General features: G+C 37.0%; 2 protein-coding genes across 2 annotated transcripts in view; both read right to left on the reverse strand.

Moving 5' to 3' along the window:
* Nucleotides 1-741: 741 nt before the first annotated feature.
* LOC106743932 (regulation of nuclear pre-mRNA domain-containing protein 1B) lies at nt 742-4,809 on the reverse strand. The gene is made up of 5 exons (XM_014618284.1): nt 4,508-4,809; nt 3,424-3,728; nt 3,023-3,160; nt 2,233-2,508; nt 742-1,678 (listed from the first exon to the last, which is right to left on the reverse strand). The coding sequence occupies exons 1-5, from the start codon at nt 4,656-4,658 to the stop codon at nt 1,529-1,531; spliced, it is 1,020 nt and encodes a 339-aa protein (XP_014473770.1). The 5' UTR covers nt 4,659-4,809; the 3' UTR covers nt 742-1,528.
* Nucleotides 4,810-8,399: 3,590 nt separating this feature from the next.
* The window catches only part of LOC106743952 (zinc finger protein 423 homolog), a 91,059-nt gene continuing 87,107 nt past the window's right edge, over nt 8,400-12,351 (reverse strand). Inside the window, 3 exon segments of the mRNA XM_014618310.1 lie at nt 8,400-11,474; nt 11,801-12,025; nt 12,311-12,351. Of these exon segments, the coding sequence (XP_014473796.1) occupies nt 11,151-11,474; nt 11,801-12,025; nt 12,311-12,351 (590 nt within the window). The 3' untranslated portion in view covers nt 8,400-11,150.

The following is a 12,351-nucleotide window of genomic DNA, read 5'->3' on the forward strand; positions in this document are numbered from 1 at the left end:
CAATTGTACAGGGTCGGTGCGTAAATAACCATAAGCTCCGTCACAGAGATACGCGTACGGATGCCTCGTCTCCAACTTAGCAGAAAGCCTCCAGGTAGCCAGACAGTTATATGAATTTCATGAAGCGCGATTTACCATTTTGAGGTATCTCTATGGTCATTATTATTTCGTTGGGGTATTTACTTTGCGGCTCGCGAAACGGTCGTTATATTATATCACATTATACATTGCTCAAAACGATCAAGAGGATCATTTCTTCGAATGACTGACATCATTGAATAAAACTCTGAATACTGTCAATACACGTGATTCTTCTACCCGCAAAATTAAAGTGATAACTAGAAACGCAACTGTCGTTACTTGAAATTTGCTTTGGGCGAGATGATCACATTTTTAAATATAGGCTCGTATTAATAATTGTTGTTCGAAACTTGTCTCATGAAAGATATTTAGATTTAAATTCGGAATTAAATTCCAGATGAATCACATGATGTATCTGCCGTCATATTGGCATAAACGGTTCATCTGATTAAATTCACATCCAGCTCTGAATTTAAATCTGGGAGAGATTTCACTTGAAACAAGTTTCAAGTGAAAATACGTGCTTTAGAATTAAATGTGTTTTTCAGTTGAATCACATCCGCTAATATAATGTACATATTATATGTGACTCAAATAAAAAAGTCAAATTTAACTCGAAATTCAGATCTGAGTATCTCAGTGAAACAAGTTTCAAATAACAGCCATTAATACGGGTCCTAAAATAATGTATTATAAAATAGGTGTGATGTTTCCTTATATTTCTTAGCTTCACCTGGCTAAATCTATATTATCATTCGATAATGCGTGCAATTTAGTCGTTTTGAGTATTGTATATCATCCGACCGATCTAAGAGCCGGATCCGTTTATATCGATTGGTATAAAATAAATTTTGTAAAATTAATCATTATATTAAATGAGTTTAATATATTTCGAACGATATTTCGAGTTTTTTCGCCTCGTCACATCGCAGGAACGTTATCTTCTTTTGCGTTTTTCACGCTACTTGGAATTCTTCTCTCGCCGATTCATTTCGGAAAAGGGAATTCTCGTTGATCCATTCGGTATATTTTCCCGTGAAGACAGTCCTCGGAAAGAGTCGAACAACTTATCACGTAAAATATAAAACCGAAAGCTATATTACACGAACAATTTGCGTAGCGATTGTATATTTGTATTGTTCAGACATTTGTAGCCATTGTTAATACATCACTAGTCACAATAACTCGCCTTGTCTTTCAATACTTCTCTCGCCTTGAATTCGTACTTGACACGGGTATTCCATTTCAATATAATTTATTAAATTCGAATTATTCGAATTCATCAAACGTTTCTTTTTACAATATAATGTCACCGTGGACCACTCTCTCGTTCTTCTGAATGATGTAAAAAGGGGAAAAATCTATCGGCTCCACGATTCGTGTCATTTTCTACCCGCAAAATTAAAGTGATAAAAACTAGAAACGCAACTTTCGTGTGACGCTTACACTAGTGCATGGAAAACAGATCTCCAGCGGAGGGAAGAGGCGCTAGGCCGCCTGTGACGTCCGGCAATTGCGTCAAGTCAGGAAGATTTGAAATGTGAGACTTCACCTCCGTTCGAACCGCGCAGACTTTCTTCAGTTTTTCCTTATAATCCTTGAAACACACGTAACAGATGATGATGTTACCGATAAGATGCGAACAAATTAAACTTTGTAATATGAAAAAAATACATAACAAAGTAACGTAATATAATTCAGATCATAATCGTTCCTAATATTCATGCTCGAATTTTCGAGAGGGAAACTTCTATTAAAAGAACTGTATTGTTTTAAAAATAAAACATGCATTATATTTCCACATGTACATTTCTCTACAATTTATAATATAGTAATTGATCCAGTAATTGATGCTTATAATACTTAACTTTAAAAGTGCTGTATCTCATTGGTTAACTATCGCTTCAGCAGAACCGTTTATTTTGCAACCGTTGAAAATTTTCTGTGCTGAGATTGGGTTATTCATCTGGATTTAAAAGAATCAAACCAATCTCAACTCAGAAAATTTCCAACAACTAAACTAAACGTTCTGCAGAATGCAGTGATTGATCTTAGAAAATCTGCTCCGTAATTTGGATGAATCTTTCACTATTGTGTTGTCCACACATACCAGATTGGAGGTAATATCACAGAGCGGAAATAGAATCATACCTCTAGAGTGCTTTGTGCCTGCTGAAGTAGCTGTCTCTGTGCCAAGGTGTAATCTCGGAGCATCGTCAACAGTCTTCTCCTGTCTTCCATCTCAGCTTGCAATCGACCGTTATAATCAGCAAGAAGAGCGGCGGCTTCGTTGACCGCGACGCTCAACTGATCCGCTGCTGTACGGTCGGCAAGATTGGCAAGCAACGAGACTTCTGACACTTCCGGTGGCAACGACGCGATACGTTCCCTAACACCGGCGTCCGACGACGCGGTATTTTCCAGATCCTGAAAAACAAAAGGATCTGTTAGTTCCCACCCCGAGATAACAAACTGTTTATCCTCACGAGACGTCACCCCTCATTCAATCCAACACTCAGCATGGAAACAAATAATAAGGCACATACTGAATAACATTATTATTAATAAAGAAATCGGACTAACTAAATATACCATTGAGAAAAATGGGATATATGTATTCTCAGTGTTATACCGAAATAAAACATTGATCAAACGCTAACGGCATCCACTCAGTACGTCCTGAAGAATGATGACGTTTGTCCAAAAACCAAAGGAAAGTACAAACAAGTTTCAGTGCATGCTCCACTCAGCGAAAGAAAGCAGCAATGCAGCCAAACGAAACAGATAAGTAATCGATGAGGATGGACGTGTCAGAATTGTGTAAGCGTTTGCCGTTACACGCCCCATGTGTGGATTCAACATTTATTTTGGTATGAATAAAATATTTTATTGTTGACGATACAAATTCGGGAAGATGCTCGTTTATATAATTGATATTAACCATTAAGGCCTTTATGAGCTCCTCGGTTTCCGGTGGGTCGCCAGCTGGTGTACGAGGACTCAGTGTTACGTGAAGCTCTTTGGTACCGTCCACTTCTACTACTTCAGTTTCGGACTTTTTCCTTTCTTTCTTGTCCTTCTGCAAGCATAACAAATATAGCTTTTACGCTATTTTCACACGCATTGTAATCGAATTAGTTATTTTGAAGACATTATAAATCCAAAAATTAAAATTACTAAATAAAAACTGCGCAAAGTATCTCACACTGTGGATATTACATGAATTTGTTATATTTGCGTTTATACTCTAGGAATATATTTTTTCCAAGGTCAAGAATTTAATTATATGTAGAAGTATATGATGTAATTTAACAATATGACCTTATAGCCACCCTAATATACCTTTATCTTCTCAATGTCGACTTTCGCTTTCTTTCGTGGCGGCGGTGTTCCTGAGTCCTTTATCGCGTCTGCAAAGGCTGCTTTGAATTCTGCTATCTGAGTCTTGTCATAAACTCCTCGTTCTTCCCAGATCTGTAGTAACCTATTCAGTCGCTCTCTTGTCTTTTCGTCGAAACCCTTCATATGCTCGAAGGCCTTTGGCAAAACTGTCTCAAATTCTTTCCCAAATTCCGGTCCTTTCTTCTTACTGTTCTGGATTACATCATTTGCCAGGTACATAAACATCAATTTCCGATTGTCCTTGGCTGTAAAAATATATATAATTGTAATAATACACTAACAAAATGGATCTCACATAAGAATTCAAGATAATAAAGGTTAATATAAAGAGATAATAAGATAAATGAATATTAATTATACCCTTGTGATATATTTTCATTTTATTTTGTAAAATACTTCCAATTATATATTTCTAATTATTATTACAAGCTCATGTCTTATTTTTAATTATATTCTCTGTATACATGGGTGTGTATGTGTGTGAAGATATGCTGCTTACTTATAAGTTACATAAAATTAAATACAAAGCTAAATTATTTACTTCCACGCAAGTATTCAGGTGTTACCAATGTTATCGTTATCTTGCGCGACAATAACATAGTTACACTGCGAAACATTTGCAAAAATATATTGTTTAGTATATAAGAAATCAATTCGACACGATGCAATTTTTGTTTTCTCAGTATACACCCTTGTCTCATTAATATTTGAACAAAATCAATAACACCAATCTCGTTGATTTGTCTCCGAGCCCCGACCTGCTGAAACAACCGTCCGATTTTCACGCGAACGTTAGTCGAGACAGATATAAGCTCCCCGAGCTACGTGGCCGACGGGACGACGCGATCAATCAGCGGCGATTTCACACAGAGGAACGTCCGTTACGCGATGCAGCGCAACCGTACAACCTAACCTAACATTTCTTACGACCCGGATGTCGGCGTACTCTCGATTCCTTACTCGTGAGAAAGTATCAGACAGATCGACGCGAGATCAGCACGAATGATTCTCGTTGCACACGTACCTTTGCACATTTCTTTGAACCACACCTTCACGATCGTCGGGTGATGTTTTCTATGGTGAATGAGCCAGAGCGACAAAGTCTGGATACTCTGCTGCGACGGGTTCAAATCCATCAAGCGCTTCACCAACGCGCTCTCCGTGAATCCCGTCATTGCGTTGAACCACGCACAGTTTCGTTAGAAGAATACTAACTTTTTGTACACGTCTTCCACTTCTATATGTACTCTCTCTCTCTCTCTCTCTCGTGTTGTATCTTTCAGTACTACCAGTGTGGCTTTTATAAAAGCACGACACGGAGTGACGCCGAACCAACAGCTGAAGCTCTTACCTGAGACTGGCAGCACCTCTAGCGGACTTTGGTAGCATTAAATACGGAGCCAAAGTCTGTTCTTTTGGTACCTGGGACCTTATTGTGTAACTCATGCGGCACGAAAAGCATACCGTTTGTAGTTCTAAAGCTAAAACGAATTTACATGGTATGATCATTTAGAAAAAAATTGTTCTCGAAAAGGATGGCCGTTTTTCACGCTGAAAGTACAGCCATAAAATAAAGACCCTATATTTCCCGAGTGTCTTTCTTTCTTACCGTATTTGTTCTATTTTTTTGAAAACTTTCTTGCAAAAATGTTGAAGAGTACAACGAGTGTCGATTGTGTTCAATATGGCTCCGTTGAGTTTTTAACTATTAAAGCTAGTCGTTCTATCTTCGGATAAATTATCTAATGGATAAAAATCTGGTTGCATCAACCATAAAAGGAACAACCAGACGCTTTCTGGTTGAAGGAAACAGAATTTCTGTTCCTCCGACCGAAATGTGGTTTTTATGACCAGAAATTTCCAGAATAGTCCCTTTCCGATGAATACAACTAAACTTTCTTTTCTTGTGTAGGCTTCCACGGTGAGAAATGCTTGGTATTCGGGCTGAAATCGCGTCTTTTGTGGATTTGTCTTCGACTTTTTTTAAACATTTTATTTCAAGAACTTTAGATGGTTTCTCTCCCTGGAAAAGTGAGTTGGGATGTTCAGAAAATAATTCACGAAAAATACGGCATCAACCTGGAAAAAGCTAGCTCAAGGGTCTTCCAGCCCAGGTAACAGAGTGATGTTGACAATTATATTACCGTCACTCTGCTATTTGGAAGAATGTATATAATTTTTTTTTCTTAATGTATGTGTGTATATTCTCTAATATATATATATATATATACTTTTTATATATTTTTAAATATTATAAACACATTTCTATCTTCCAATTCTGTTGTAAATTATATTTTATCAAAAATGGATTTTAGCTTGCAGAGCAAATTCTTTCTTTTTTTGAGACGCGATTAATTAATTGATTGACTCGACGTTGAATTAATTGAAACGATATTGAATTAATAAACGATATAAAATTGCAGTCGAAGACACATCTATATTTATACGTTTTGACGTCGAATATAAGTTTCGATATTAGATTTTTGACGTTGATTCGAGTGAACTGTTCGTTTCTGATTATACACATGATATATACACCACGGTGGATGATAACGTTTATTGGCGTAAAACAGCGTCGAGGAAGAAAAATGGACGAAATGACTACGATAAGTCGAAAGAAAGATAGAGAGAGAGAGAGAGAGAGAGATTTAAAACAATAATTTATTCGTATATAATATCTTACTGGATGGCTACACGCCTAATGGACAGGTTATTATATACAGTATGTGCGACCGGCTCGATTCGAAACAATAATTTATTTCGCACATAATTATATCTTATCGCTATGCCTAGTGGACAAATTATTGCGTCTCCTCATTAGATACTGGCAATTTCGTCGTTTACACATCACTTAGTAAATCGATAGAATATTCATAGTGCACTTTCCACTATTGTATTTACACATTCTGATCGCGACAAAGACAAAGATGAGCTCATCGAGCTTGACATCTGTAAACGATTAACGGGACAATTTCGGTTGTTCTCTGTTACTTCTCGATTTTTTCTGTTATAACAAAAAGAATTTTTAAAAATTCCACCTAATGCAACGGTTTTTCATCATTCACTTGTCGTTTTATCAAAGCCAACATCTATAATTGGTTAACGAAACTATGGGGGCGTTTTGTAGGATCGCGCTATTTTTGCGTCCTAAGGACTTGAATTTCTAAAAAAGGAAGTGTCAGCACAATAGGTGCAACAGGTTTTAATCCTTTACCCATTTCACTTTTTATCTCCATTTTTAACGTAACTATTATGAAACTGACCACAAATCTTTCCCATTGTCAATGTGTGTATCGTAAAGTTTTTTTCAAATACTTCCAAGTTAAAATATGTTCACGTTTTACGTGCTTATGCGAAAGAAAGTGATTTATAATCTTTCTGAAAGGAGATTTTCAAAATAACATAAACAGAAAAAACCCGTGGGTATCTCAAAGTTATTTTGTTAATAGAATACAACGAAACACTCAGCTAAAACCGACATAAAAAGGATCATCGTTTACATATCAGTATTTTCCACTCTTATATAATAATCGACATAAAATATCTCTATGTGAATATCAGTGTGACGTCATCGAGCGATGTGTGCATCAGTATACATTTACCTTACTTTTCAATAATATCGGTATTGTGTGTAATTGAACGTCGACATTATCAAATTAATCAGTTTTGCAATATATTCACATGTCAGTAGATAGTAAAATATTACTATTTACTGATGATATTTTTGTAAATATATAGTGTACCTTATTTGGAAACAACAACGAGTTTTCATCCTCTAACATGCAGACAACGCGACATTCTCAAGCATTCGACAATTTTGTTGGCCTAAATGTGAGATGTGTCTAATTAAGAATAGAGTTTTTTGAGTGATAATATACCATATTAGCAGTTATTAGCTTATGTTCAATATGGAAATTTTGAGTTTTGAAATCGTCAATCTTCCTTTCCTTCTGTTTTTGAGATCTCTAATCTCCTTTTCCTTTTTTCCAACTTTTTTTTCTTCTGTTTTTGTGGATTTTTAAGGTTTAAAACCTTGTTTTTTGAAATGATTTTGCTTGATTTTGAATCTTTCCCGAGTGATCCAGAAAAGTATAAAAACATTTTTATCTCTCAATAACGATTGGGAAATGACTTTTCTTTGTTTTTCTTACGATTTTGGAGATATTTATACCTCGATTTTGATGGTTTCTGATGATTTTTGGGTGACTTTTTTTCTCAATCCGGTTGGTCCGAAAGTAACATTTTACTATCTACTCATGTCATATAGTAATTTTGTACAGCCAATAATTTTAATTTGTCTAGTTAAATTTTAATGAATTTAGATTTCAATCAGTAAGCATATTTCTCCGTTTGATAAGTTTGTTTTTCGATGAAAATTTCAATGAATTCTTTTGTTAAATTCTTCAATTTTAACACGTTTCATACTGTGTGAGTTATCTCCAAATAGTAAGGTAACGTCAAATGACGTTTTAATGACGTCTAGTTGACGTTAGAGACGTCATTAAGGGTCTTGGCAGAATAGCTTACTTATCGGTTTAAGATAAGCCTTAAGCCTTTGTCTTAAGTAACGCACAGTGATTATCTTCCCTAATGACGGTTGGAGACGTTATTAAAACATCATTTGGCGTCACATTTTTAGCTGGGTTGTCTTTAGTTTCAAACTAAAAAGCTAATCTGTTTATAATTTATGACATACTGTCGTATAATAAAGAAAATAAACAAATTATCATTTAGATAAAGATTTAGAGCATAAAATATTGCCTTAAAATTATAAATCAACTATGCTGCTAAGGCTCTAAGATGTTATTAAGACGTCATTTGACGTCATTTTGAATTTGTGACTTACGTTAAATTTTCCGTTTAGGCTACTTCACTTACATATTTTGGCTCTAAGACAAAATATTATTATGATATATTCTTATAAATATTATAAGACACATATTATTTAACAGATATAAAAACATAACGTGATTCATCGGTGGTATGAATGAAAAGTAAATTTGGTGCGGCACGAAATATGTTAATAGAAAGATTTTCAATGAAAGTAAATCTCCCGTATAATTTGATAAGTTTCTCACCCTCATCCATTGTCTACATTTCTAATGTAAAAGAGAGTGTCTTTAATTCTAAATATCCCGAAAAGTGACATCGGTTACAGCGGGTGAAAGAAGGGTGAGCTTGTCGGTGTGTCAAACATTCGCCTATAAATCCTTCCATTAAACGCGAAGAAGGTGGGATTTAATGTGAATCTCAGAGCAATCAAACATTTACACGAATGGGGAGAAGTAATTGAAATCTAAATTTATTCAATTCAGGTTGATCAAATTAGGATTATGTCGTGCGAAAAATATCTTGGCAAAATCAAATCAATTCCCTTTAATCTTGGAAATAGAACTGTCGTGAAAATATATGTTGCGTTTCTTGCACAGTAAATGATAAATTAATGAATTTCTGATTGCTCTGAGATTTACGATAAATTCCCCTTTACTCACTTATAATGGAAGGATTTAGGGACGGACGTGCGACGTACCGACAAATCCCCCTTTCTCTCACCCACCGTCGCACATGTCGTTTTTCAGGATTTGGAATTGGGAAAGTTCCGCCTAACCTTCTCTTTTTCGGCGTGCTTTTTATTTTCCTGTCGCCTTTTGATCCTTCCATCAAACGTCATATATATTAATTTGCAACTTTTTTTGAATACGCTCAAGGACTTATAGGGGCAGGCTCATGCGTATTTTTTTTTTACGTTTTAAAAAGACCACGACCATAATGAATTGTAAAATTCCGAACTTCAATATCATTTTTTGTGATCTTTTTTATGAAATATGTATCACGAATGTGCCATAAAACTGATTAATTTGATAATATGCATATCAATATTCAATAATATAATAGTAATAGTGGTAATGCTGGTGTTAAATAACGATATTATGAAAATTTCTTTTTTGCATACGGTCACTGGTGTAACTGTATATACAATCAGATGTTTAAATGTTGCAACACTCGACGAATTTTGCCAACGCAACTCGTGTTGCGACAGAACAATTTTGCCTGTACTTTTTAGCTAAACTGGCTACACTAGTATAAGAAATTTACATACACATTGAAATGTATGAAACATACGTACAAGACTCACGCTTCGGCAGGCATACATTTTTTTAATCAGTGCAACCGGTTCAGCTAAAAAGAATAGATCATTTGTTTTTTAGAAATTCTCAGGAGATATATTTTCCTATTAGATGCAGGATGAGGCGAAACTTACTGATATAAAGAAAGTTGCAACTTTCAAGCATCTAATTGTACGATATCGTTGTAGTGCTGCTGGCGAAATTATTTCGACATTCAGTCTCCGACAAAAGCCACTTTTTTCTCTCAATGAAAACGATGATAATTATCCAACATTGCAAACATAATTCTTTCAATGCTTTACCTAGTACATAGAAACATAGGAAATTTCTTTAGAACAAATTTCCGAAACTTAGGCGTTAACGTATATAACATAAATTTAACAGCGTTATAAGAGACCTGTATATATTGTATATGTATGCACAATATGCGTGTACATTTAAAATGTACACGTTTCGCGTACGTTGCTTTCATTTTGGCAGTCAGACGAATTTTGGTAGAGTAGCCAGCTGACACTCGCGCGCGGTCGCATCATCGTCGTGAAATTCAGTAGAATAAAAGAACGCGTACCAAGGGATCGGGACTTGTATTCGCGGTTACAATTGTAATCCTAAAGCTATCCGTTTGAGAAACTATAAATAAATACCGCATAATCTCGTCAAACTTAATGCAAACGAACGCACCTACGTTACGTAAAAAGCACTCGACTTAACCGGGAATCGGTAAGGCGCTTCGACGATAGTCGAGATACCACCTTCCTGTCCGCGTGTCACGCGGTCTTATATCAAAGTTCCTATTATCAATGCGTAAAAAACTAACCATCTGAGATGAATAGTATGAGCGGTCGAATTTCTCGTCTAATTAATACTGTATCGAACTTCGTCGGCGCTGTTCGCAAGATCGTCGATGAACTTTGAGCAACGTGTTCGGGAAGAGCATCATCTATCCGGACGAGTAATGCCGACGTCTAAAGGGCGTGTCAATCTCTCAGACGTCACATAGACGTCCGTCGGAATTTTGGCCAGCCGTCTCGTAACACTTCGCTAAGTTCGCAATTATCGATATGAGTCGATGCCATTCGCAATGAGGATCTTCGCGCGTAGTAGGCCGGATAACCGAGGACGATATTCGATCGTTTTCTCGTCAGTATCGCCTACTCTCCGGTCGATTTCTTGTTAGCAGTAGCGGTAGTATAGCGGCGGTATTATAATATGGTGATGCTACTACAATACAGTGTGGCAAATTGTGCATCGATGTGCCGTGGTCTTCGTTACAGAAGACGCCGCTCCGGTAAATTATTGCATTCATCGTGCACCGACTATGTTCCGGCAGGTTTGGAATCCTGCACGAGGAGAGAATGTAATCGTGTGAGAACCGCCGTAGAAAACGTCAACACAATATCCGAGTGTAACAGCGTGCTACACGGAGAGAGCGCGATATAACAAACTTAATAATTTATCCAACGAATTCCCAAGAATTAACTAAGCCTAGATCGGAAGGAAACTTAACATCGACTGTCTCTCGGTTGTTCTTGAAAGAAGTCACGACTCCGCCTTGCCGGTGCTCGTCTCACTGTCGACTTCCGTCTTCAGCTTCCGCTCGTCCCGGTGACGTCCGGAGGCCTCTTCCTCTTGCCGATCGTCCACGTTCACCTCTTCCTCCTCGTCGACCTGCATCACTTCCTCCTTCACCGCCACGTTGCCGTCGCGTTCCTTCGTCTCGTTCTCGCCCGGCGAAGAGTTCTCCCCTGGACGGTGGAAGGTCAGAACGTGGTGGTCCAGCTCCGTCGTGAAGAAGAACTTGAGCGTGCACTTGGAGCAATCGTACGGTCGCGCGCCGAGGCCGTGCTCTTGCACCATGTGATTCTGCGAAGCGATTCGCGTTAACATTCGACAAAATTATCGATGGTTGGAGGAACCTCTTCGTTGTGGTAAGAACGTAAACAGGAAAACAGCGCAATAACAAGATACGAAAACAATTTATGCCATGGAAAGAGGCTCTTTCATGAAACGCGCATTTCTTATTCGAATCTTCGCTCGGAAAGTTAAGCAGTGAGACGAATTTTTTCAATTCAATATGGAATGCCGGAGGATTGTCTCTTGCGAATATTTTTACCCGTTTGTCATGATTTTTGTACTTTTTCCCGATCGTCGCATTTGTGAATGAATGGATCTTATGATCGTTCATTTACCTGAAGGCCAATAGGGGCTGTAAAAAGCGCCTGACAGATGTAACAATTGAAGGCAGGACATCCGGCAAACGTGTGTTCTATCAAGTGACTTTGCAACTGCAAAGGACTGGTGGCCTCGAATAAACACAAATGACACCGCAAAGCTTCCAATGAGACTTTCGCGGAAATTTCCAAGTGCTCTTTTCTCACATGTTGCTGGACCTTGGCTTCGGTCGGACAGGACACCTGGGAATTTCAATGTTTATCTTCTTTTACAAAAATATGATTTTTTCAAACTGATTTCTTAAACTGATGGTTTTATAATGGTTACTTTTAGAAAAACAGAATTTTTCATCAAGTTAAATTGCAGAAAATGAAAAACCAGGCCTAAGGCGTCCGTCTAATACGTCGTAAAGACATCTTTTTAAGATGTCTAAAGGACGTCTTTGAGATGTCTCTTAGATAGTTGTTTAGATCATATATGATAATTTTTTCTTAGAAAATGACATTTTTTCTCGAAAACATGAAAACTTGACGTTGAATAAAAGAATATGTCGAGTCATCATTGCCTT

This window comes from Dinoponera quadriceps, unplaced genomic scaffold (genome assembly GCF_001313825.1).
Source record: "Dinoponera quadriceps isolate SergipeBrazil2010 unplaced genomic scaffold, ASM131382v1 scaffold1070, whole genome shotgun sequence".
Classification (NCBI taxonomy): domain Eukaryota; kingdom Metazoa; phylum Arthropoda; class Insecta; order Hymenoptera; family Formicidae; genus Dinoponera; species Dinoponera quadriceps.